The sequence below is a fragment of the Schistocerca cancellata genome, chromosome 1, assembly GCF_023864275.1.
Source record: "Schistocerca cancellata isolate TAMUIC-IGC-003103 chromosome 1, iqSchCanc2.1, whole genome shotgun sequence".
NCBI lineage: Eukaryota > Metazoa > Arthropoda > Insecta > Orthoptera > Acrididae > Schistocerca > Schistocerca cancellata.
This window is the reverse complement of record NC_064626.1, coordinates 1,137,029,552-1,137,057,297: the sequence shown is the minus strand read 5'-3', so window position 1 is coordinate 1,137,057,297 and position 27,746 is coordinate 1,137,029,552. Positions and strand designations below refer to the sequence as shown.

At 43.6% G+C, this 27,746-nt stretch overlaps 1 protein-coding gene across 1 annotated transcript in view; it reads right to left on the bottom strand.

Moving 5' to 3' along the window:
• The window catches only part of LOC126092772 (caspase-1-like), a 134,679-nt gene that overhangs the window by 72,723 nt on the left and 34,210 nt on the right, over window positions 1-27,746 (bottom strand). The window contains exon 3 of the mRNA XM_049908503.1: window positions 23,728-24,020. Within this exon, the coding sequence (XP_049764460.1) occupies window positions 23,728-24,020 (293 nt within the window). The remainder of the gene's footprint in view (window positions 1-23,727; window positions 24,021-27,746) is intronic.

Genomic DNA, 27,746 nt, shown 5'->3' with positions numbered 1-27,746 from the left:
GGACAATTCCCAAAAAACTTTGTGAATGCACAAGTGGTGGTATATGGACTTGCTATATTCTCTGCAAGCCTCTTCGATGGTGATTGTGCACCTGCACAGTCGCAGCAGATGGCTGCTGGCCATCTCTACAAGGACTACAGTGGGCCTGTCCACAACTTCTACAAGGACTACAGTGGGTCTGCATCTCTGGTGGCCCACCAATACTCTCTACCAGGACTGCAGTGGGTCTGCTCAGTGATGACCTACCTACCAATATTCGTCAGAACTTCGAATGACTCTGCTGTGGGTTTGCTCCATTGTGGCCCATTACCTGTCAGCATTTCAAGAGTCAGCACTGTCTTTCCGTTGGAAGGACAACACTACTTCTTCAAGACTGCATGGAAATCCACTACTTCTATGTGCAATTTCTTTTACTAATGAGACTTTGTGAAAAACAAAAACTGTAATTACTATTATGATGAACAATCTGGACTGTCTTTATGGACTGTGAGAAAATTTTAGCTTTTGACCAACATTGTATAAATAAGTGTGTGCATTTGATATCTTTGTTATTGTAATTATGAAAAATTTTATCAAATCTTTATTGGCCACTGCCCAAAAATATTTTGTAAAATTTTTTTGTGGGGAGCATGGGGGCTATGTAAGTAGGCTGTTTATGTTTTCTTTATGTAAGTTTGATGTTTATGTTTTCTTATTGGCAACGTTACGTAGCGCTCTCTGTATGAAAATCACTGGCTGTGCTGTGTGCAGTATGTGGCTAGTTTGCATTGTTGCCTGCCATTGTTGTCATGAACTGCTATAGCTGGATGTGAACAGCAGATTGCGTTGGGCAGTTGGAGGTGAGCCGCCAGCAGTGGTGGATGTGGGGAGAGAGATGGCGGAGTTTTGTAATACAGGATGTTAATTATGAATATTAAGGTAAATACAGTGTTTGTTCTCTATTAAAATCTTTCATTTGCTAACTATCCCTATCAGTAGTTAGTGCCTTCAGTAGTTTGAATCTTTTATTTAGCTGGCAGTAGTGGCACTCGCTGTATTGCAGTAGTTCGAGCAGCGAAGATTTTTGTGAGGTAAGTGATTTGTGAAAGGTATAGTTTAATGTTAGTCAGGGCCATTCTTTTGCAGGGAATTTTGATAGTCAGATTGCGTTGCGCTAAAATAATATTGTGTGCCAGGTTAAGCACAGTCATGTACAATTGTTCTAAGTGGACGTTTCACATGTAAAATTGTTCAAAGGGGACGTTTCAAAATATATCTGAGTTATAGTAGATATGTTGCGAATTTTCCGACCTACGCAAGTAATTTCAAACTTTTATGCGTGCCGAATTATGACACCACCTACTTTAACAACGGAATACCACGTTTCTCTCCTAAGGTTCGTCAGGCGTATCTTTTCTGGTGTTTTCGGCAGATATTTTCAATTTCGTTTCTGCACTGTCTAGTGGGAGCCAGCCCAAATAATTACTGCTAGACACATCTTTCAGGCGACGCCCGGTGTCAATTCAAAGCGTCGGTTTGTTTCCGAGTACTGGTGCCTTGGCGGGCCTGTTCCCCAGATTCGACGCCTGTAGACTTTTTTCTGCGGGCAAAGTTGAAAGACGCAATCTACAAGGATATGTCAACAACGTCCGATGACATGGAACGACGTATAGCTACAGCCTGCTCGGACATCTCCGCTGAAATGCTAGCATGTGTGCAGAAGTCGTTCCATACCAGACTGGAGGCGTATATTGCCGCTGCCGGTGGTCATTTTGAACACAACCTGTGGTGTCCAGTTGTCTTGTTTTTGATCAGAGTCCACATAACCAGTATATGCACTTGTGTTGTTCTTTAGTGTGCACTGCCACAGGTATTGTACAAGTGTCGCTGTGAGAACTTTTCAAAATGCGATACCTCGGTCGTGCAACAAACACCGCTGACGTTCTAATTTACCTTACTTTTAGTCTGTTAACGTCATCAGGCATTGTTCCACACAAAAATGTGTACGTTTTCACAAAAAATACACTTTATAAGTATTATTACAATTTGTTGATTGGCTACCAATTCTGTTTCACAACTCATATTACACGCATCTAGAAGTTTTCGAGAGGCTTAGTAGATCAAGTTTTACATTGGAACCAATGTTAAGAAACGTCATCCAACGAAGCTACAAAAATTATAAAAATTAAAATGCAGTATGCAACGTCCTCAGTTAAAAATGTTCTTTTGGCTAAATGAGCGTCTGACATTAAAAACATATGCTGATATACTATATGTGAAATTAGGACTCATACTTGAAATCCATAAAAAGCGCAAATACTATACAATACAACCCTTAGCCTGGTTAGGTAACATACAACCTTTTATCAGTGCCAGAAAAAAAAACACTTCTATCCTAAGAGATCAGTTAACAGTGAACGTGATCATAATACAATTAATAAACTAGTGACTCTTAATTAAAAATAGAAAATCTATAATCGATATAACAGTAGAGTGCCGTATCGATAGCGAATATGTCGTGGCTTCTCTGCATAACTTCCTTGTTTTCCTGTGCCTGAGCTAGCGGAGGACGGCCCAGTCTCCCCGTCGCCGGCGGCCGGCACGCGCCAATCCCCTGGGCTGCTCCACACTATTCAAACTAGTAGGTCTCTGAATATATCAAAGTAAGCATTCAGGTTAAACTCGTTCTGTTCTTTCAGCAGTAATTCCGGTTATTGTTTTCTGTGCACATAAATCTCCGTTTCTTCGAGCAGGTTCATTAACTGTACCTTCGACGCCCTATGCAACATTTTCATATTACTGTCTATATCAGGGACGGCCAAGAACGCGGCATAATAGAAATACACCTTTCGCACACGTATGTCGATCCAAACACTGATATAACTTTTGCAGCTTCATTGTGGAGACGGGGAAACTCTTCCCGAGGAAAACCTTCGTAAAATTCCTGGACAGTTTTTACGTAAAAAACAATTTGTCCTTTGAACGGGAATTACTCTGCAGATCGATCAATTCAATTTGCAAATGCACTGGAGTACATTCAACTGAAACGGCAAAGGGCCTAGAAAATAGTTCAAAAACAGATGTCAGACTGGCAGTGTCCTGAAAACGTTTAGAAAATTGTGCCTGTAGTTCCTCCAACACAATAATTTTGTAGAAGCATTTACGCCCCCCACATACAACCCAGCTCAATATAACATAGTAATTCCTTTTCCCAAAGATTTTGATAATCAGTGAACAATTAAACGTACTAAATTACGCATACATGTAGTCAAATAAGCAAATACATTTACGTACATACACACCCCTCTCACCGAGGATAGGGCATAACACTGAATGATTTTAAACAAAGGACAGCCACAACACAAGGAAACTAGAAGAGCCTGGTGGCGTTGTGGCGACTTTCCAAACTACCCCCATCTACATCTAAATGATTACTCTGCACTTCACATTTAAGTGCTTGGCAGAGGGTTCATCGAACCACAATCATACTATCTCTCTACCATTCCACTCCCGAACAGCGCGCGGGAAAAACTAACACCTAAACCTTTCTGTTCGAGCTCTGATTTTATTTTAATGATCATTCCTACCTATGTAGGCTGGGCTCAACAAAATATTTTCGCATTCGGAAGAGAAAGTTGGTGACTAAAATTTCGTAAATAGATCTCGCCGCGACGAAAAACGTCTTTGCTTTAATGACTTCCATCCCAGCTCACGTATCATACCTGCCACACTCTTTCCCCTATTACGTGATAATACAAAACGAGTTGCCCTTTTTTGCACCCTTTCGATGTCCTCCGTCAATCCCACCTGGTAAGGATCCCACACCGCGCAGCAATATTCTAACAGAGGACGAACGAGTGTAGTGTAAGCTGTCTCTTTAGTGGACTTGTTGCATCTTCTAAGTGTCCTGCCAATGAAACGCAACCTTTGGCTCGCCTTCCTCACAATATTATCTATGTGGTCTTTCCAACTGAAGTTGTTCGTAATTTTAACAAAAAATGGTTCAAATGACTCTGAGCACTATGGGACTCAACTGCTGTGGTCATAAGTTCCCTAGAACTTAGAACTACTTAAACCTAACTAACCTAAGGACAGCACACAACACCCAGCCATCACGAGGCAGAGAAAATCCCTGACCCCGCCGGGAATCGAACCCGGGAACCCGGGCGTGGGAAGCGAGAACGCTACCGCACGACCACGAGATGCGGGCGTAATTTTAACACCCAGGCACTTAGTTGAATTGACAGCCTTGAGGATTGTACTATTTATCGAGTAATCGAATTCCAACGGATTTCTTTTGGAACTCATGTGATTCACCTCACACTTTTCGTTATTTAGCGTCACCTGCCACACCATACAGCAATCTTTTCTAAATCGATTTGCAACTGATACTGGTCTTCGGATGACCTTACTAGACGGTAAATTACAGCATCATCTGCGAACAACCTAAGAGAACTGCTCAGATCGTCACCCAGGTCATTTATATACACTCCTGGAAATGGAAAACAGAACACATTGACACCGGTGTGTCAGACCCACCATACTTGCTCCGGACACTGCGAGAGGGCTGTACAAGCAATGATCACACGCACGGCACAGCGGACACACTAGGAACCGCGGTGTTGGCCGTCGAATGGCGCTAGCTGCGCAGCATTTGTGCACCGCCGCCGTCAGTGTCAGCCAGTTTGCCGTGGCATACGGAGCTCCATCGCAGTCTTTAACACTAGTAGCATGCCGCGACAGCGTGGACGTGAACCGTATGTGCAGTTGACGGACTTTGAGCGAGGGCGTATAGTGGGCATGCGGGAGGCCGGGTGGACGTACCGCCGAATTGCTCAACACGTGGGGCGTGAGGTCTCCACAGTACATCGATGTTGTCGCCAGTGGTCGGCGGAAGGTGCACGTGCCCGTTGACCTAGGACCGGACCGCAGCGACGCACGGATGCACGCCAAGACCGTAGGATCCTACGCAGTGCCGTAGGGGACCGCACCGCCACTTCCCAGCAAATTAGGGACACTGTTGCTCCTGGGGTATCGGCGAGGACCATTCGCAACCGTCTCCATGAAGCTGGGCTACGGTCCCGCACACCGTTAGGCCGTCTTCCGCTCACGCCCCAACATCGTGCAGCCCGCCTCCAGTGGTGTCGCGACAGGCGTGAATGGAGGGACGAATGGAGACGTGTCGTCTTCAGCGATGAGAGTCGCTTCTGCCTTGGTGCCAATGATGGTCGTATGCGTGTTTGGCGCCGTGCAGGTAGCGCCACAATCAGGACTGCATACGACCGAGGCACACAGGGCCAACACCCGGCATCATGGTGTGGGGAGCGATCTCCTACACTGGCCGTACACCACTGGTGATCGTCGAGGGGACACTGAATAGTGCACGGTACATCCAAACCGTCATCGAACCCATCGTTCTACCATTCCTAGACCGGCAAGGGAACTTGCTGTTCCAACAGGACAATGCACGTCCGCATGTATCCCGTGCCACCCAACGTGCTCTAGAAGGTGTAAGTCAACTACCCTGGCCAGCAAGATCTCCGGATCTGTCTCCCATTGAGCATGTTTGGGACTGGATGAAGCGTCGTCTCACGCGGTCTGCACGTCCAGTTCGAACGCTGGTCCAACTGAGGCGCCAGGTGGAAATGGCATGGCAAGCCGTTCCACAGGACTACATCCAGCATCTCTACGATCGTCTCCATGGGAGAATAGCAGCCTGCATTGCTGCGAAAGGTGGATATACACTGTACTAGTGCCGACATTGTGCATGCTCTATTGCCTGTGTCTATGTGCCTGTGGTTCTGTCAGTGTGATCATGTGTTGTATCTGACCCCAGAAATGTGTCAATAAAGTTTCCCCTTCCTGGGACAATGAATTCACGGTGTTCTTATTTCAATTTCCAGGAGTGTAGATCAGTAAGAGCAGAGGTCCCAGGACGCTTCCCTGGGGAACACCTGATATCACTTCAGTTTTACTCGATGATTTGCCGTCTATTACTACGAACTGCGACCTTCCTGACAGGAAATCACGACTCCAGTCGCACAACTGAGACGATACCCCAATAAAGAGCTAGCTGCGTTGCACAAGAACGATGTACTCTGAAACCATGCTGATTACGTATCGAAAGATGGTTCCCTTCGAGGTGATTCATAATGTTTGAATACAGTATATGCTCTAAGACCCTACTGCAAACCGACGTCAATGATATAGGTCTGTAGTTCGATGGATTACTGCTACTACCCTTCTTAAACACTGGTGCGACCTGCGCAATTTTCCAATCTGTAGGTACAGATCTATCGGTGAGCGAGCGGTTGTATATGATTGCTAAGTAGGGAGCTATTGTATCAGCGTAAACTGAAAGGAACCTAATCGGTATACAATCTGGTCCTGAAGACTTGCCCGTATCAAGCGATTTGAGTTGCTTCGCAACCCCTAAGGTATCTACTTCTAAGAAACTCATGCTAGCAGCTGTTCGCGTTTCAAATTCTGGAATATTCCATTCGTCTTCCCTGGTGAAGGAATTTCGGAAAACTACGTTCAATAACTCCGCTTTAGCGGCACAGTCGTCGGTAACAGTACCGTCGGCACTGCGCAGCGAAGGTATTAACTGCGTCTTGCCGCTTGTGTACTTTACATATGCCCAGAATTTCTTCGGATTTTCTACCAAATTTGGAGACAATGTTTCGCGGTGAAACCTATTAAAAGCATCTCGCATTGAAGTCCTTGCCAAATTTCGCGCGTCTGTAAATTTTAGCCAATCTTCGGGATTTCGCGTTCTTCTGAACTTTGCATGCTTTTTCCTTTGCCTCTGCAACAGCGTTCGGACCTGTTTTGAGTACCCTGGGGGATCAGTTCCATCTCTTACCAATTTATGAGGTATGAATCTGTCAATTGCTGTTGCTACTATATCTTTGAATTTGAGCCACATCTCGTCTACATTTGCATAGTCAGTTCGGAAGGAATGGAGATTGTCTCTTAGGAAGGCTTCTAGTGACACTTTATCCGCTTTTTTAAATAAAATTATTTTGCGTTTGTTTCTGATGGATTTGGAAGAAACGGTATTGAGCCTAGCTACAACGACCTTGTGATCACTAATCCCTGTATCAGTCATGATGCTCTCTATTAGCTCTGGATTGTTTGTGGCTAAGAGGTCAAGTGTGTTTTCACAACCATTTACAATTCGCATCGGTTCGTGGACTAACTGCTCGAAATAATTTTCGGAGAAAGCATTTAGGACAATCTCGGAAGATGTTTTCTGCCTACCACCGGTTTTGAACAAGTATTTTTGCCAACATATCGAGGGAAGGTTGAAGTCCCCACCAACTATAACCGTATGAGTGGGGTATTTATTTGTTACGAGACTAAAATTCTATGAACTGTTCAGCAACTATATCATCGGAGTCTGGGGGTCGGTAGAAGGAGCCAATTATTAACTTAGTTCGGCTTGTAATGTCCCCACAGCAAATACCCTCTACCACGCACCAATTAATCATTTTCAATCAAACCATCCACATTCATTCACTTTGGAAAAGTTATCTAATCTGATTTTCTCGTAATATATGCGGCGACAGCTCGACGACGCCAAAGTATTTTCTAGTGCGTTTATTCTTTGAAATAACAGAGATGCATATATGCATTCTCCATGGTTGTTAAGAGGGTAACTAGGACAGCTTCTGGAGTATCTGTCGAGGGATTGACGTGTTTCTGAGAGATACATATTCTGCTTTTCTTCTCGCTAAAGCGAGCCAATTAACATCTGTGCCCCTAGCGGTTTGTTTGAAGAGCAAGAGACTGTAATCGGAAAATAATTAAGGCGTGGAATCATCGGAGATCTGGACATGTAATGGAGATGGATTTAATACACAATTTCCTCCATAAATAAGGTTTGTAACTTTTTTGTTCTGGAATGAATGAACGAATGAGTTTTTTCTGAATCATTTGATGATCACGTTGGCCCTGTAATTAGTGGGGAAGTTTCAGCTGTGTCGAAGAGAGCCTGCAATCACTGAGTCTGTGTTAAATCGTCCAAAAAGGCTTCGTACACATCTGGAATTCGCAATCTTTCGTAAAAGGAACAAATTGTCCAAACGATTGATTCTCCCGACTGACTGCAATGTGTAACAGTAATAATAAATGTAAAGATCTCTTACAGCAAGCCAGCCGCTGATTACCAAGACGAAGGACTCCACCAAAGATCCTATTTGGCTGATTTCACGTAATGAAATATTATATTAAAAACTGTACATAGATAAAGGAGAGAAAGAGAGAGAGCGAATGAAATATAGATAATACTAATAATCCTCCATTAGTCTAATTTTTCGCCTGTCTTATCACGGATCAGCCAAGAACGGGGAGGCCCTTACTTTACTGTATAGATTTATGTGTGAAGGTGAAGGGATCTTAAAGGCAACAGATGCACGTCTATACAGACAAGACATAACACAGAGATAGCGGCTAGCTGCATTCATCATCTATTCTTAGATAAAGAGACGGCAACTTATTATCCGAACATTTAAAAAATGTTAAAGACAGTTAAGTATAACCTCCACCCATACCAATTCGCACAGAGTATCTACTTCGACTTCACTACAAGATAAATCACTACTTACAGACACAAACACTCCACCACCAATTCTGCCTAATTTATCTTTCCTGAACACCGTCTGAGACTTAGTAAAAATTTCTACAGAACTTATTTCAGGCTTTAGCCAGCTTTCTGTACCTATAACGATTTCAGCTTCTGTGCTTTCTATTAGCGCTTGAACTCAGGGACATTCCCAGCACAACTACAACAATTTACAACTACAATTCCGACTGTTCCTTGATCCAAGCACGTCCTATATTTGCCATGCACCCTTTAAGACTGCTGCCCACCCCGTACTTTCCCGAGGCTTTCTAACCTAAGAAACCGCCCAGTCCACGCCACACAGCCTCCACCACCCGTGTAGCCGCCAGCTGAGTGTAGTGAACTCCTGACCTATTCAGCGGAACCCGAAACCCCACCACCCTATGGCGCAAGTCAAGGAATCTGCAGCCAACACGGTAGCAAAACCGTCTGAGCCTCTGATTCAGACCCTCCACCCGGCTCTGCACCAAAGGTCCACAGTCGGTTCTGTCAACGATGCTGCAGATGGTGAGCTCTGCCTTCATCTCGTAAGCAAGACCGGCAGCCTTCACCAAATCAGATAGCCGCTGGAATCCAGAGAGAATTTCCTCAGATCCAAAGCGACACATGTCATTAGTGCCGACATGTGCAGCTGGCTGCACCCTGTGCTCTTCATGGCATCCGGAAGGACTCTTTCCACATCAGGGATGACTCCACCTGGAACGCACACGGAGTGCACACTGGATTTCTTCCCCTCCTTAGCCGCCATATCCCTAAGGGGCCCCATTACGTGCCTAACATTGGAGCTCCCAACTATCAATAAGCCCACCCTCTGCGATTGCCCGCACCTTGAAGGCTGAGAATCATCCTCTGAAACAGGGCAGGCAGCTGCATCTGGCTCTGCCAGAGACAGTACCTGAAACCTGTTTGTCAGACGCACTGGGGAGGCTTCCTGATCAGCCTCTGGGGACGTCTTTCGCTGCCTGCCACACCTTGGAACGACCTCCCAATCAACCACAGGTGAGGGCTCAGCCCCACTGCAGACAGCAACCAGGGCAACCACAGCGGCAGACCGATCTGGGGACAGACGGGACGAGGTTGACATCCCCGTGATACCCAAGTCCGGCTCCCCACAGTGGTGCCCATTGGCAACAGCCTCAAGCTGCGCGACCGAAGTCAGCGCCGCCTGAAGCTGTGAGCGAAGGGATGCCAACTCAGCCCTCATCCGAACACAGCAATCACAGTCCCTGTCCATTCTAATCGATGTTGAACAAAAGTTACTGAAACACGAGTCCGTGCCTAGATAATGCAAGGGAAACACGCAAAGAATGTATGAACTAATCTGTACAAATGCCTAACGACTGCGCTACAATCTGCCATAATTTACGATTACAGTAACTAAAACTCGAAATTACACCTCCTATACGAAACTCACACGCAATTTAAGTAAGAATCTACGAAGTAAACACAGAAAAGAAGCTATATACGTATCTTTCTGCGCTGTCGATGTGCACCAACTGGGAGCTCAGGCCCCCCCGAAAGTGATTGACGGCCTCTACATTTAAACTCATATGTCGCAATGACCCAATAGTTGATAACTCTGCCTTCCATCCATAGTGATTGTTCATTTTGCACACAAGTACGGGATCACCGTTTTCCGTGCTAGCAACCCCAGAAGAAGCGGTCCATCAACCAAAATTTGTTCCCCAACTCATACAAGCATTGTCAATCAATCATTATGTGGTACCCAATGCACGGCCGGTATGGATAATACACCACGGATCTACTGTAATATTAACCATCACAACTGATATCGCGAAAAATTTTACAGCAAGTCCAACACTGGCCAATCATGTGACAGCATGTTTTCCTAATTTCAGTATCATAGCTAAACCATACCTCGTTTACTTTGCAAGTATCATTGCGAGCATTGATAGGCGACTGCTCAGTACATCCATTCACACTTAATTCTCGAACACATAAAAATGATCCAAGTATACCAGACCATTCTATACATATTTCTGAGACCTCATGCATAGTACTCGATCAATCTCTCTGTGTATGGCGGTCACAGAGCAATCTCGCCCTCCTACTTTAAAAGACCGTCCTCACCTCGGCATTGACCAGCCTACTCCACAACATCGCTACCCAATTAATCCTCAACCGAGCAGACACATATAGCTATACTTCACCTCTCTTGACTGAATAGAGCTTCCTAGTCCTAACCCCTCCAAGTGAACCACATTTCTCGAGATGTAACCAAGTATTGGAGCTTAGCCCACCATATCGATCTATAGTAACAGATCTCAAAGTGCCTTAATTTAATGGCATACAGTTAAGAAGAACAAGAACGGAGTGATATTTATACACAACGTAGTTGGACACATTTATTGTAGAGAAGAACAAGTTGCTGAAGGTCGATTTTTTTTCCAGTATTCTATTTGGATGCTTTAGTCATGTGATATAGCCTGCATTCTAATAGTATGCAGCTGCAGTACTTTACACATGATACATTGGATTATTTAGGTAAAAATGTGTGCCATCTCTCTCGATTACAAGTAATCGATTGTCACTTCTTTTCTATTAAAATTATTTCCGTTCTTGTAGATCTCTATAGCTTCTCTATACATGCAAGTATAATAATGTGAGGTCTTAGCTGTCACGTTTGTCTCACTAAATTTTTTTTCGTGATCACCGTCTTTCAAAACATGTTCCGCTACAGCTGATTACAGTTCCTTTTGTGTTATGTCAGGTATTAATGGAGTGAATTAATACTTAGTATGTGTTGGATAGCTTTTGTGATAGTATGGAAATTTGAGACTGAATATGGAGGTGTGTTCGTGCTGGACCGTTATTCCCTCCCATGTAAATTGTTCGATTGACTGCTTCTGCACATTTCGCGCATGTATTTATTTGACAGAAAATCGATTGTCGTGTGTGCATCTAGCATGTGGAAGAGACGTTTACTGGATCTCTAGACATGAGAAACGCCTTAGTTGATCTTGTAAATTGTAGGGATGATTTGGGATATGCTACATCACCGACACCGGTATGTGCGAGTGAAATATCAATTTTCTCATTTTTTCTCGAGTTTCCGCGTAAATGTCTTCACAGACGTGACAAGTTTCTAGTTAGTCAGCTGTTTACAGCACACCCCACCTAGTTTCGTGTTTTGTAGAGAAATAATTTCCAGTTTATGTCTTTGGAATTATGTCGTGCGAGCGATCGGTAGGATACTGCTGTGTGCTTGATATCGAGAAGTACCGCGAAAACGGTATAATATTATGGCAACCCATGTGAAAATACATGTGTTCTTGTAATCCCCGGGACTGATGTGGGTGTAGAAAAGCGAGCAAGCATTCAGGTCTGGATTAGAAACAATAGCTTGTTTGTGCCGAGGGGAAAGGAGTCTGAATTTGTAGAACAGTTCTGAGAGTGACTTCGGTCTGCTGAGTGCGCTCTGGTCACCTGTCTGGGGTTGATGACAGCCGCCCTTGCATGGAAATATCCAGTACTGCGAGGAGTATATATGGTGCTGTCTGTCTTCGTGGTATATGCACGAATGATGTAAAAGAGATGATTTTGTATGGCGCAGGATAGGAAATGTATGTTTACTACATCGACACAGTATGAGGTGATATTTTGCTAGGTTGGAGATCTGTTTTGTACTCTAATATTCAAGCTCCTGCCCTCAGTGGGAGAGTAGTGTAATTGAGTAGAAGTCTCCCTGTATTTTACGATATGTAGGGCACGTTGCAGGGTTTAATTGTCGATGCAATATGGTGATCTGAACAAAATACAATCATAATGCTCTATTCATTCACAAGACATCCATTGTGCCGGGACATAGGAGCATCTACAAACTGATTTGAACAAGATGGAGACAAGGTATGTACAGAAAGTTCAGAGAAAGCAAGTTGGTTGGTTGGTTTGGAGAAGGAGACCAGACAGCGTGGTCATCGGTCTCATCGGATTGGGGAAGGATTGGGAAGGAAGGCGGCCGTGCCCTTTCAGAGGAACCATCCCGGCATTTGCCTGGAGTGATTTAGGGAAATCACGGAAAACCTAAATCAGGATGGCCGGACGCGGGATTGAACCGTCGTCCTCCCGAATGCGAGTCCAGTGTCTAACCACTGCGCCACCCCGCTCGGTAGAGAAAGCAAGTGTTCAAAGACAAGATGAAGCTGACCATCCATCTCTGGCGAGGATGCCGTCACTCATCCGCCACTGTGGCATTAGGACATCTTCAGACCTGTAGCTGTAGGATACTGAAAATTCCGGCCATTTTTTTTCTCTTCTGTTTGACAGTGCTTCGAATTCTGTTCGCATAACTGTTCTGATTTCCCCCGTCTGTGCTTAGAGAGTGCTCTCTTTCCAAACAAAAAGAATGCTTTTATGATTAACGGTGTTTTCGCGAGCGTGCACAGGCTTTTAGCGGTGAGAACGTTTGCTTATGTTGAAAGCAGGAAGGGTAACACGTGATGGACGGGCTGCCACGTTATTCTGCGCTATTTTCGTAAACAGGTTCTGTTGGGGCAAGAATTTCCGTGCATACCAGCCGAGACATCATGGAAACTCTTACAAAAGCGCACGTTAAGTATTTCTGGAACACTATGCAATTTGCGAGAGTTCGCTAGAGATACTGAGATTTCGTTCCAGACCCACAGCCGTCCAGAGACATTACCTGTACATCGATCAGTGTCAGATTGTAGCAGCAATCGTAATATTCAATTGTAGTTACACTGGTAAATGTGATCCTGGCTTCCAATATTCTTGTGAGTCTTGTATGTATTTGATGATCTGTAGACAACTTTTGCAGTGTTTAATTGTCAGTACAATCCAGCGATCTGTGCAAAATAATTTTACTGCTGAAAGTCTTGTCTGCAGAAAACAATGGCGAAAGGATCGCTAGGAACAATGCACTCTGTGCTACTCTGGAAAGCATTGAAACATCTCTCTCGGTGCTGGACCATACCACAGCTATGCGTCATCACATATGAGACCAGCGTGAGCACGCCTTGGAGTTCTGTATAACCAACCAATAGGATGCTGCGAATTAAGAAAAACTACCCCATACATGTGAAGAATACTGATTTAATTAATTTGCATAAATTTTTTATGTCAATGCGGTGTTAGTGATACATTAGTTAATGAGTGGGAGTGCGTGAGTGGGTAACATGGAGCAGAATAGCAGGTTATATGCAGAACACAACGTTAATTTGCATAATTTTAATGTAAAACGCAGTACAATAGTTTAAGGGGGTGGGTGAAAACAAAAATGCCCCAGAAATGGCGTTGAAAAGCATGTGAAGTTCGAAAAGTGTACTAGAAAATGGTGAGAGGACATAACTGATTACTTAATTTGGTATCAAAGGCGGCACAATAGTTTAAGGAAATGGGGGTGACATGGAAAACCAGTTAATGGAACAATAGGTTAAGTGCCGACAAAGGCCCAAACATTAAGTTAAGACACACAGAGTACAGTACTGAACCTTAGGTTATGCAGCATGTTTACCCCATGTAATTGCTTTTTGAAAGACCTACATGTCTGAAAAAGCAGAGAATGATGAGCAAGATAAATCCAATCCCCCCAAAATTGAATTTTTTATAAATAAACAATATAACCTTGAATTTCCTGTTATGAGATCCTTCCCCTCCACCAATTTCCATATATCTCACAAAATTCCTTGAATCTTCTAATTGTTTAAATAAACAATATTCCACACAATGTCTAAATTGTTTAAACAATATTCCATACACTACAATCGAATACCCTCCAAATGATCGCTCAACTGTGTCTTTTTTCCTCCAATTCCTAGGAAGAGGTGGCTGTTGGATGACTTAGGTTAGTGGAGGTGCCCTTTATTCCCACCACTTTCTAAGGTTAGTAGCGGTTGCATTGTCCTAATGGAATTTGAACTTCCCACCAGGGGGACATGGCCAGGGGGGTGTGGCACTTTCCCACCAGAGAGGTTAACTAATTGATCAATTTAATTAAATAGTCCATGAAATTGATAAGAGTGAGAAGGGGGCCTATTCCAAGAACTCAGACCTGAATGTGTACCTGTAGCAGCGAGGGGGGAGGGGATTGGAGGAGGGGGAGGGGGTGGGGGAACAATAGGTTAAGTGCCTGTCAATGAGAAGGAAATGGGGGTGACATGGAAAAGCACTGAACAGAACAATAGGTAAAGTACCTGTCAATCAAAGGTGAACATTAGGTTTCCCCCTGAGTGCATACCTGCCCCTGATGTAGGCAACCCATGAGATGGTTCAGAATCTTTCTTGCCCCTCTACTCACCCCATGATCCGTAGTACTTTTCTCCAAGTTCTGAAAGTTTCTCACTACATGGTAGAAGTAGATAAATACGGGATGCAGGTATCCCTGTCTCGAAACTGCACATTAATTTATTGGGATATTTGTGTCCCATCAACTATGAAAGGGTTAACTTCTTCCTCAAAAGATGTGGAGAAGGTTTCATTCCAGGGGTGAGACACTCCATGAATTTCTTAGTGTAACTTTTTTTTTTTTTTGTCATCAGTCTACTGACTGGTTTGATGCGGCCCGCCACGAATTCCTTTCCTGTGCTAACCTCTTCATCTCAGAGTAGCACTTGCAACCTATGTCCTCAATTATTTGCTTGACGTATTCCAATCTCTGTCTTCCTCTACAGTTTTTGCCCTCTACAGCTCCCTCTAGTACCATGGAAATCATTCCCTCATGTCTTAGCAGATGTCCTATCATCCTGTCCCTTCTCCTTATCAGTGTTTTCCACATATTCCTTTCCTCTCCGATTCTGCGTAGAACCTCCTCAATCCCTATCTTATCAGTCCACTTAATTTTCAACATTCTTCTATAGCACCACATCTCAAGTGCTCCGATTCTTCTCTGTTCCGGTTTTCCCACAGTCCATGTTCCACTACCATACAATGCTGTACTCCAGACGTACATCCTCAGAAATTTCTTCCTCAAATTAAGGCCGGTATTTGATATTAGTAGACTTCTCTTGGCCAGAAATGTCTTTTTTGCCATAGCGAGTCTGCTTTTGATGTCCTCCTTGCTCAGTCCGTCATTGGTTATTTTACTGCCTAGGTAGCAGAATTCCTTAACTTCATTGACTTCGTGACAATCAATCCTGATGTTAAGTTTCTCGCTGTTCTCATTTCTACTACTTCTCATTACCTTCGTCTTTCTCCGATTTACTCTCAAACCATACTGTGTACTCATTAGACTATTCATTCCGTTCAGCAGATCATTTAATTCTTCTTCAGTTTCACTCAGGATAGCAATGTCATCAGCGAATCGTATCATTGATATCCTTTCACCTTGTATTTTAATTCCACTCCTGAACCTTTCTTTTATTTCCATCATTGCTTCCTCGATGTACAGATTGAAGAGCAGAGGCGAAAGGCTACAGCCTTGTCTTACACCCTTCTTAATACGAGCACTTCGTCCTTGATCGTCCACTCTTATTATTCCCTCTTGGTTGTTGTACATATTGTATATGACCCGTCTCTCCCTATAGCTTACCCCTACTTTTTTCAGAATCTCGAACAGCCTGCACCATTTTATATTGTCGAACGCTTTTTCCAGGTCGACAAATCCTATGAAAGTGTCTTGATTTTCTTTAGCCTTGCTTCCATTAGTAGCCGTAACGTCAGAATTGCCTCTCTTGTCCCTTTACTTTCCCTAAAGCCAAACTGATCGTCACCTAACGCATTCTCAATTTTCTTTTCCATTCTTCTGTACATTATTCTTGTAAGCAGTTTCGATGCATGAGCTGTTAAGCTGTTTGTGCGATAATTCTCGCACTTGTCAGCTCTTGCCGTCTTCGGAATTGTGTGGATGATGCTTTTCCGAAAGTCAGATGGTATATCGCCGGACTCATATATTCTACACACCAACGTGAATAGTCGTTTTGTTGCCACTTCCCCCAATGATTTTAGAAATTCTGATGGAATGTTATCTATCCCTTCTGCCTTATTTGACCGTAAGTCCTCCAAAGCTCTTTTAAATTCCGATTCTAATACTGGATCCCCTATCTCTTCTAAATCGACTCCTGTTTCCCCTCATAGAGTCTTTCAATGTATTCTTGCCACCTATCTGCTCTCTCCTCTGCATTTAACAGTGGAATTCCCGTTGCACTCTTAATGTTACCACCGTTGCTTTTAATGTCACCAAAGGTTGTTTTGACTTTCCTGTATGCTGAGTTTGTTCTTCTGACAATCATATTTTTTTCGATGTCTTCACATTTTTCCTGCAGCCATTTCGTCTTAGCTTCCCTCCACTTCCTATTTATTTCATTCCTCAGCGACTTGTATTTCTGTATTCCTGATTTTCCCGGAACATGTTTGTACTTCCTCCTTTCATCAATCAACTGAAGTATTTCTTCTGTTACCCATGGTTTCTTCGCAGCTACCTTCTTTATACCTATGTTTTCCTTCCCAACTTCTGTGATGGCCGTTTTTAGAGATGTCCATTCCTCTTCAACTGTACTGCCTACTACGCTATTCCTTATTGCTGTATCTATAGCGTTAGCGAACTTCAAACGTATCTCGTCATTCCTTAGTTCTTCCGTATCCCACTTCTTTGCGTATTGGTTCTTCCTGACTAATGTCTTGAACTTGAGCCTACTCTTCATCACTACTATATTGTGATCTGAGTCTATATCTGCTCCTGGGTACGCCTTACAATCCAGTATCTGATTTCGGAATCTCTGTCTGACCATGATGTAATCTAATTGAAATCTTCCCGTATCTCCCGGCCTTTTCCAAGTATACCTCCCCCTCTTGTGATTCTTGAACAGGGTATTCGCTATTACTAGCTGAAACTTGTTACAGAACTCAATTAGACTTTCTCCTCTTTCATTCCTTGTCCCAAGCCCATCTTCTCCTGTAACCTTTTCTTCTACTCCTTCCCCTACAACTGCATTCCAGTCGCCCAAGACTATTATATTATCGTCCCCCTTTAAATACTGCATTACCCTCTCAATATCCTCATACACTTTCTCTATCTGTTCATCTTCAGCTTGCGACGTCGGCATTTATTAGTGTAACTAGAAATTGTAAATTATGAGCCTGTCTCATTCAGTTTCCAAAAGGGCTTCTCCACTGATCGTGCCTCAAAGCATGTCACTTACCATGTGTTAAAAAAACCTAATGACAAAATTTCATCTACCAGACCCTTGTTTTTTCTATCGCTTTGCGGCATTCAACTGTGAAAATCACAACATTGTTTTGAAGAGGCTTTAAATTTATTACTTGCAAGGTAGGAAGAGTCAGTGTTCCAGCTGCTGTTTAATTGACCGTATTCAGTAAGTTTTCGTGCTGAGTTTTTTTCTGAGTGGGGAAAAAATTTCCTACTGGTGTTCCGCAAGGTCGAATAGTTGGACTGTTCCTATTCTTTCCATATACAAAAGACCTCTCATCCTCCATAAGCAGAAACATAACGCTTTGCTAATGATGCAAGCATGATACTAAACGACATTATATGTGTAACAATAAATAGAATATTCAAAATAGTTATATATTAGATTTTAGTAAATGATATATTTATCAATGCTGCAGTTGTTTTCAAATTGTGACTAACTGTTCATAACAAACTTCATAACAGAGCTATTCCGCTGTGTTGCTGTACTATAAAGTGACTACGTGAGACTTGCAGATGGACACCAGATATTACTCTTACGCCATTACTGAATGTAAGAATGTAAAATAGTTTTCTAAAGCTTTCATGACCAAAATAAGCAATTACACATAAAGCAAATGCTACTGAACTTAACTGTTTGAAAAAGTAAGCAGTATGTAATTTCCAATTAAAATTTTTATCAGTATTCACACCCAGGAATTTTTAACATTCAGCTTTAGATATTTTGTTTCATCCAAGTTCTATCATTAGCGGTGACAATATTCCCTGTGTGATTTTAGGTTATCCTGGCGTCGGGAAATCTTGAATATTTCTCGGGTATTCAGCGGGTGGAGTCGTCCAAAAGGCGTGATACTTCTGGCGTTCCTGGAGACTGACTGACGGATGCCGACTCTGTATAGTATTTATTCCTCTTCTGCACCCTCCATCTCGGCGCCATAGCGCAGTACGCGGAAGGTGGTGAGGGAAGCTCGGCGCCGGGTGGTGGAGGAAGCGCGACGCCCATCGACATAATAAGAACCGCAGTCCTTCCGCTGTCGTGGCCACAGGCATATTTCTGTCTCTGTGGAGAAAACGCGTCTTCTTCTTCTTCTTCAAATGTCCTGACCGGAGCGGATTCCGTTGTAGACCGCAGATATAATTTTATGATACTTAAGGCTGCATCCCGGGCCTTCCTAAACTGAAAGCCGCTGTCCTTACTTGTTATCTCGTCAAGTAGTCGGATCTCCACTGCATCAATCCCAGAAGGTGTTCGATTGCTGCAACACCTTTGTGCCATCGTAGTTCATGTCATGCCAATTGCAGATGCAGTGCTCTGCCAAGACGCACTTTATCGGCTGTACGTTGTCTGTGTGAAGTTTACGTTCAGTGCGTCTCTCCTGTAACGTCCGAATGGTCTGGTTCACATAATACATTTCCCCACACTGGCAAGGCATGGGGTAAACTACACACCTGGCCATTACAACTGCTACACCACAAAGATGCGGTGCTACAGACGAGAAATTTGATCGACAGGAAGAAGATACTGTGATATGCAAATGACTAGCTTTTCAGACCATTCACACAAGGTTGTAGCCCGTGGCGACACCTACAACGTGCTGAAATGAGGAAAGTTTCCAACCGATTTCTCATACACAAACAGCAATTGACAGGCGTTGCCTGGTGAAACGTTGTTGTGATGCCTCGTGTAAGGAGGAGAAATGCGTACCATCACGTTTCCGACTTTCATAAAGGTCGGATTGTAGCCTATCGCGATTGCGGTTCATCGTATCACGACATTGCTGCTCCCGGTGGTCGAGATCCAATGACTGTTAGCAGGATATGGAATCGGTGGGTTCAGGAGGGTAATACGGAACGCCTTGCTGGATACCAACGGCCTCGTATCACTAGCAGTCGACATGACAGGCATCTCCTCCGCATGGCTGTAACGGATCGTGCAGCCACGTCTCGATCCCTGAGTCAATTTGCAAGACATCATGATGGTCGCATCCGTGTTTGGAGACATCGCGGTGAACGCACATTGGAAACGTGTATTCGTCGTCGCCATACTGGCGTATAACCCGGCGTGATGGTATGGGGTGCCATTGGTTACACGTCTCGGTCACCTCTTGTTCGCATTGACCGCATTTTGAACAGTCGACGTTACATTTCAAATGCGTTACGACCCGCGGCTCTACCCTTCATTCGATCCCTGCGAAACACTACATTTCAGCAAGATAATGCACGACTGCGGACCTTTCTGGATACAGAAAACGTTCGACTGCTGCCCTGGCCAACACATTCTCCAGATCTCTCAGCAATTGAAAACGTCTGGTCAATGTTGGCCGTGCAACTGGCTCGTCACAATACGCCAGTCACTACTCTTGATGAACTGTGGTATCGTGTTGAAGCTGCATGGGCAGCTGTACCTGTACACGCCATCCAAGCTCTGTTTGACTCAATGCCCAGGCGTATCAAGGCCGTTATTACGCCCAGAGGTGGTTGTTCTGGGTACTGATTTCTCAGGATCTATGCACCCAAATTGCATGAAAATGTAATCACATGTCAGTTCTAGTGTAATATATATGTCCAATGAGTACCCGTTTATCATCTGCATTTCTTCATGGTGTAGCAATTTTAATGGCCAGTAGTGTACGTTTTTTCGGAGTTCTAAGTCGTCTTTGCTGATCCTAATAAGGTTTTCGTATTGCATGGAGGGCGAAATAAGCACTTGACATTGTAGTTTCGGAGCATTCTGCCGATCTTTGCCAACGTGTTCCGGACGTACAGTAAAATCGGTGTCGCAGCCGATCTGTCTTCATCCTCGGCAGGCTGCGATCTCGGCTTCTTCGGTCTCACGGCACGTTTTATGTGGAGGTTCTTGTAACGTTCGTGCGGAACACGGCCTGTAAGTGCTGCATTTCATCTGCTTAGCTGTCATGGTCCGAGAATTCGCGTGCTCTGTGCACCCGTGTGCCCGGGCCGTCTTCTCGCTGGGAAGGAACATGACCGCTGAGGCATGCAGTTACCAACCCGCATGTGTCAGTTTGCGATACATACTGCGTCCTAGTGATCCATGTGGTCTTCGCCTGATGAGCACTTCCAGAAATGGGAGCAGGTGGATTTTTCAACCTCCATCGTGAACTTGGTATTCTGGTGGCAGCGATTTCATGTGCTGCAGGAAGCCTTGTAGGCGATGCCGTCCATTTCGAATTCATCGTATACATGTCGAAAAAATCAAATAGGTTTGGAGATTGCCAACTGCAGGGCTTCTTCTTCAAAAGCCTCCATAAAAATATTGGCTACTATTGGTGACAGTGGGCAGCCCATCGCTACTGCATCATATGGTCGTAGTGGTTCCCATTGAACAGGAAGTACGTTGACATGAGCACGAATTCGAACACTTTCGTTAGCGTTGGTCCGAACATTTCTCCTGTGAGGCTTAACGAGTCTCTTAAGGGTACCCTAGCAAAGTGGGCTACCACGTCGAAGCTTGAGATGAGCTCGTCGTAGCCCAATCGGATGTTCTGCACCTGCTGGACGAAGTTCGCCGAATTTCTTATGTGCTTCAGACATTCGCCCGCAAACTGGCTGAGCATTAACGGCAGGTATTTTGCTAATTCATATGTTGGTGCTCCATTGTTGCTCTCGGGGTGTTGTTTTGGGGGAAGGGACCAAACAGCGAGGTCATCGGTCTCATCGGATTAGGGAAGGACGGGGAAGGAAGTCGGTCGTGCCCTTTCAGAGGAACCATCCCGGCATTTGCCTGGAGCGATTTAGGGAAATCACAGAAAACCTAAATCAGGATGGCAGGGCAGAGATGCATTCGTTCCATGTTGACTTTAGGTAGTTAGTAGAGTCTGGAAGCGGTAGCTGCTCGTGGACGAAGTTTCTTCCTCCTGTTCTTATCTGGAAAGGTGTGCTGGAGAAGCTCAATGGTCTTCCTTTTTACTCTGTTGGTAGGCTTGTCCTCAGTTCTCCTATAGGCGTCGCCTTCCAATGGGTCGTCAGTTTTTGCTTATATAAGTTACGTGGTAGCAGGACTGTTCAATTTCCCTTTGTTGCTGGGAGGATGAAGGATGGCATTCTCGACATCTCCACGGTGCCGTTTCAGTGCTTTTCTTGTCGGCATCGGTGTGAAATTTAGTCCCTTTCCAAGTACAGATAATTTAGCATCGTCAATTATTTTCTCTATACAGTTTATGACAGTTCTCTGAGGTTCTCCTTTCGGTGGTTTGCCTACAAGCCATTCGTATTTAGCAGATTCCTGGTGGCTGATTACCATGACCTGTTGGCTTGAGACCAGCTAACTGCATCTATCCACTCACAAAACCAAACAGCACTCAAGAGTTTCGGTGTTGCAAGACAAAAGGGAAAGCCAACGAAAGTGGTTATTTTGTGAAGCACTTCCAAGAAAATGATCGCTTGTTCATTTGATTCCACTAGACATGTCACAACCATTACCTTAGAAATCAGAGAATAGAGAAACAGTTGAATGATCATGATGTACAATAATTTGTTTGCCACAAGTATCAATTATATCAGGAAAACCTACCGAAAACGTCGCATCATTCTTCATCATGACAGTTCTAGCTGTCAGGCAATAGTCAGTTAATTATTTCACATCAAAAGACATAACATCTATTAATTCTAATATAAATTTCGCGATAGAAAAAGAGAAAGGAGGTCAAATTTCATTTTTGGTTGTACAGGTAGTTAAAGAACTCAACGAACTTCAGGGTGGAAAGTTTACAGAAAGCCCACTCATACGGACAGATACCTTCAGAGAAATTTCAGTCACAATCGCGAGCAGGAAAAGGAGTGATAAAAACGTTGACGGACCGAACTGAAAGGATATGTGAACCACAGTACTTGGAGCTCGATCATTTAAAAATTGCCTTCAGAAGAAACGGCTACCCAGACAAAGAGATAAGCAGGACACTACGCCATAAAAGTTCTGGTGCTTCTAATGTAAACGAAACAACTAAGGCGGAAGTTTACTTCCCATTCGTAGAAACAATGACAGATCGCTTCAGCAGCGTGTCCAGAAGACACGATATTGACGCAGTGTTTAAACCAATACGAAAAGCGCGCGTATATTTTTGAACATTACAGGGGACCTACGCTCGGCGCTTGCTACAGTGTAAGTACGCGTATAAAAAGCCCTTTGCACATACGGTTAAGGGTATATAGGAGATGAACAACTGTCGTCTTTGCAACATGGATAAAATGGTATTAGCAGATTATGCAGAGAAATTAGGGAACACCAAAATTTGTTTATCTGGCTCAAATGGCTGTGAGCACTATGCGACTTAACTGCTGAGGTCATCAGTCGCCTAGAACTTAGAACGAATTAAACCTAACTAACCTAAGGACATCACACACATCCATGCCCGAGGCAGGATTCGAACCTGCGACCGTAGCGGTCGCTCGGCTCCACACTGCAGCGCCTAGAACCGCACGGCCACTCTAGCCGGCTTTGTTTCTCTGACACTATGTTTTCATCAAGATGCAACCATTACTATGCTAGGATGTATAGGAAGGACATTGAAATTCAGAAGCAAGAAACTACTTTAACAGAAATGAAGCAGGACTGTAGATAAGTTGTTTGCCCTAATGAAGAAAAAAAAAAAAGCAAACAGCTCCAAATATTTCTCACTACAAATTTTTCAATGTTTGACAGCTGTCTGATGACGTCACTGATCCACCGTCGTGTGGATTCTAATCACCATTTCAATACTTTGAGTACATTTGTTTTTGAGTTACCAATCTTAGAACAGAAAATACTTTTCCGTTATTTGTTCTCACGCATGCAAAGGGGTATTAATTTTAGTGGTGAATATTTTTGGAAACAGTAAAACGATTTGTACTAAGGAAGCGTTTTTTGCTGGTGTCGTAAACACGTAAAAGACTGCCCTCGTACTTAGCCAGCTCCATGTTGAATTAAATGTGCTTGCAAACAGTAGAAACAATTTTAAATCGAACTGCAGTTATTTCTCCTCTCCCCTTGACTATTACTTACCCCGTCTCAGCTCATTTCTTATTTGGTAGTGGCACAGATCGTCGAAACAGAGTACTCCGAAGCCAAGACTTCTGAACATATCACGAAGAGCGTCTCTGTCGACTTTTGTGCCAAGCCTATCTTCTGGTCGGTGGTTCCCATCTGCGTACTGACGAACGTCAAATACCTCGTGGCTGAAGATGAGGGCTACACCGCGCTCCCGGTTGCCCATGAAGTACTCCTCAGCTTCGCGGGAGACACCAGGGTTTGGCAGAACGTTAGAGGAAGTTGGTATCGACTCCGCCTGTGTCCGCCTGTAACCAAACAATTAATTACTTGGTGCTTATCGCAACATACAGTAGCTCTGAACTCATACCAACTTCCAGCATTTTATAGCAGTCTGCAAATTATCCATTCACCTGCGAATCTAATGAATCAAACAAACTGGTATGGGATTAAAGCGGACTGTGAGGCAACGCAGAGTTGAACAGTTTGTAGTTCGCGCTAGTCTAGCAGTTCGTAGTTCATGCAAGGCATTAATTATTGAGAAAACAGTTGGCTGTAACTGAGAGACAAGCTGAAATGGTGGAAGTTGGCATCTGACAATAGCTACCTTATTCTCGTCACTACCGCTAATGAAGCACCACTCATGTAGCTTGACAAAGGGCCTTGTCGTCATTTAAAGTTTACGCAGCTGCTGCTAGCGAAACAAATTGTCTGTCTCATACTCAGACAGCGCAAAAATACGGAACCCACGATATTATCTAATATGAAGAATGTGGGCTGTGTCAGTGAAGAGAAGACGGAGATCAAAAGCAAGACTCCCTTCTGAAGGGTCAAAATATTCAGCTGGAAGAGTAAATAATTCAGACAACGAAAGGACGCGTTGACAGTTGAACAGACAGAGTAAACACATGATTAAGAAAAGTGTTGTAAAATATGTAACTGAGAAGTCTTCGCAATTGTATGTACTTAATTTAAGTGACGGTAAATTTAGAACTTAAGGATGAATTCAAAAGCATTCACAGATATGAGAAGGACTGCCAACCAACGGGAAAGCTTTATCTCGGCCATGGTGCAAGGCCTGCGAGATACGAACAACATAGGTGAAAGCGTGACGCAACTTGGCAACTTGGGTAGGAGTAGTGCGGTAGGAGACTTTCGCTGAGAGAAGTAGAGCATCCAGTGTCTCAGTATTATTTAATCAAGGCAAATTTATTCACTATGCTGTATTTCTAGAAAGCTGGGAAATCCGGTTTAGATCCAGCAGCTGGTATTGTAGACTATTTAGCCGTTACAAGTCACGCTGCCCGGGGTGCACCACGTGGAGGCTAGTGTACTTTGCATCGAGGCAGTGAATAACATCGTATCCACTTTAAAATTTCCAGTATGGAAATTATAAACCTCTATAAGCCTCCAGCCCAAGCTTGAAATGACAACACAGTCCGAGATATCCAACACCCTGCAGTCATCATGGGAGACAACTATCGCAGCACTCAATGGGAATACAACTATACCAAACAAGGTGGCGAAGAAGTATACAGATGGACAGAGACACAGAATACTTTTCTAATGTATGACCCCAAAGACAGGAGCACATTTCACTCTGCTAGATGGAGTGGAGACTACTGCCCAGATTTGTGCTTCGTCACAAAAGATGTACAAAATACACCTTTACTCTGCAACAAGAATTTCCCTCGCAGTCAACATAGGCTTGTTCTGCTCAACGTGGGGACACAAATTCCTGTCATCAGATCGATTCCTAAACCCCGATGGAATTTTGGTAAATCTAACTGGGAGAACTATACTTCTGAGCTAGAGTTTAACATTCAATAGATTCCTCCAAAAGCAGAAAATTAGGGGGTGATTTGTGGGCCTGCTTATATTCATCGCCGGAAAGTACGTCCCCAGGAGCTATCGGAAAATATACATTCCTGGATGGAGCCGGGAATGCACTGACCTCTATAACGAATACCTGGAGAATGCCGACCCTGATGTCGCTGACTAGCTTTCGCAATGTTTGGACTCAGCTCGCCAAGAGAAATAGCACATATTATTGAATGAAATGAGTTCCGAACATTCCAGACTGGGTGCGACTTCAATGAAAACATTAGACAATACTGACTATATAAGACCCAATGATGTTACCAGCAGAATTTCGAAACTTACGAGTAGAATGCCAGAGACAGAGAAAAAGAAAACCAGAGAAATCATAGCAGAACTGAACTGCGTCAAAGGAAGAACACGTGACACTGACACCTCAAAGAATTTTGAGACATCCGAGATCTCCAAGGCCATTAAGTACAGAAAAACAGGGAGAGTTGCAGGCATAGACGGCGTATACCCAGAATTTCTTAAGCGTAGCGGCCCCACTGCTCAACGATGGATGACAGAATTCTTCAACGACATATTACAGACTGGAAGACTCCCAGCCACTTTTAAGAAAACAAAAATCATAGCAATCCTAAAACCGGGAAAGACAGGAAAGCACCCTGAACTCTATACACGATGATGATGTTTGGTTTGTGGGGTGCTAAATTGAAGACTACAGACCCATAGTTCCCCTGAGCATCTGCTATAAATTGCTAGAGAGGCTCATTCTCAACAGAATAAAACCCACTGTTGAGGAGAAGATACCAGTTCAACAGGCTGGCTTTAGATATAAGAGGAGCTGCAGCGACCAGGTACTAGCAGCAACCACAAATATCGAAAGGGGCTTTGAAGAAAAGAAAAAATCCACAGCTGTACTTATTGATCTATCGTCTGGGTATGACACAGTATGGAGACAAGGAATGCTACTGAAATTCCTATGCATCGTACCTCGTAAATAACTGGCCACACTACTTAACAACATGCTGGCAAATAGACACATCGAAGTACACCTCAATGGCAAGAAAAGCCGCAATTACCAACTGAACGACGGCCTTTCCCAGGGATCAGTTCTTTCTCCTGTGCTCTTCAATGTGTACGTATCTGACCTATCAAACTCCACCTCTAAAAGTTCATTTACGCCGACCACATATGTTTAATTAGGCAGTCTGTCGACTTCGAGACATCAGGAATTACACTTGAAAACGACCTGAAAAAGATGGATGGATATTTTCAAGTTGTTGTTGTTGTGGTCTTCAGTCTAGTCACTGGTTTGATGCAGCTCTCCATGCTATTCTATCCTGTGCCAGCTTCTTCATCTCCCAGTACCTACTGCAGCCTACATCCTTCTGCATCTGCTTAGTGTATTCATCTCTTGGTCTCCCCCAACGATATTTACCCTCCACCCTGCCCTCCAGTACTAAACTGGTGAACCCTTGATGCCTCAGAACATGTCCTACCAACCGATCCATTCTTCTAGTCAAGTTGTGTCACAAATTCCTCTTCTCCCCAATTCTATTCAATACCTCCTCATTAGTTATGTGATCTACCCATCTAATCTTCAGCATTCTTCTGTAGCACCACATTTCGAAAGCTTCTATTCTCTTCTTGTCTAAACTATTTATTGTCCATAAAATACTGATATCGACAAATGCATACAATATCAAGTCATGTAGAATAAAATAATAGATGATGTATTAATTCGATACTTTACTGTATGGAATTAATACATCATCTATTATTTTATTCTATATGACTTGATATTGTATACATTTGTCGTTATCAGTATTTTATCTTATAATCAATATTATACATATATATATTATTATACATATATACATATATATATCATATATCTCATATATATATATCATCTATCTCACAATGCGCCAGATGTAATCTGATTCTGTATTACTGATGTAATCTGACGCTGCATTTAAAGCCATAGGAAGTAAAAAAATAAAAGAATGCAACTCTGAGAAAATTGGACCACGATGTATCAGACACCGTTCTCACCTAAAACGTGTGTGCGTAATATGACTACGCAGCGTACGATTAGCTTTTTGGGGAACTTTTTGGTCTAACTTTATAGCAGTGTTTGTTACTGATTATGGATTTGTCACGACAAGTTGTCATACAATGCTATGACAAGGTCCTGATATAATGACAGA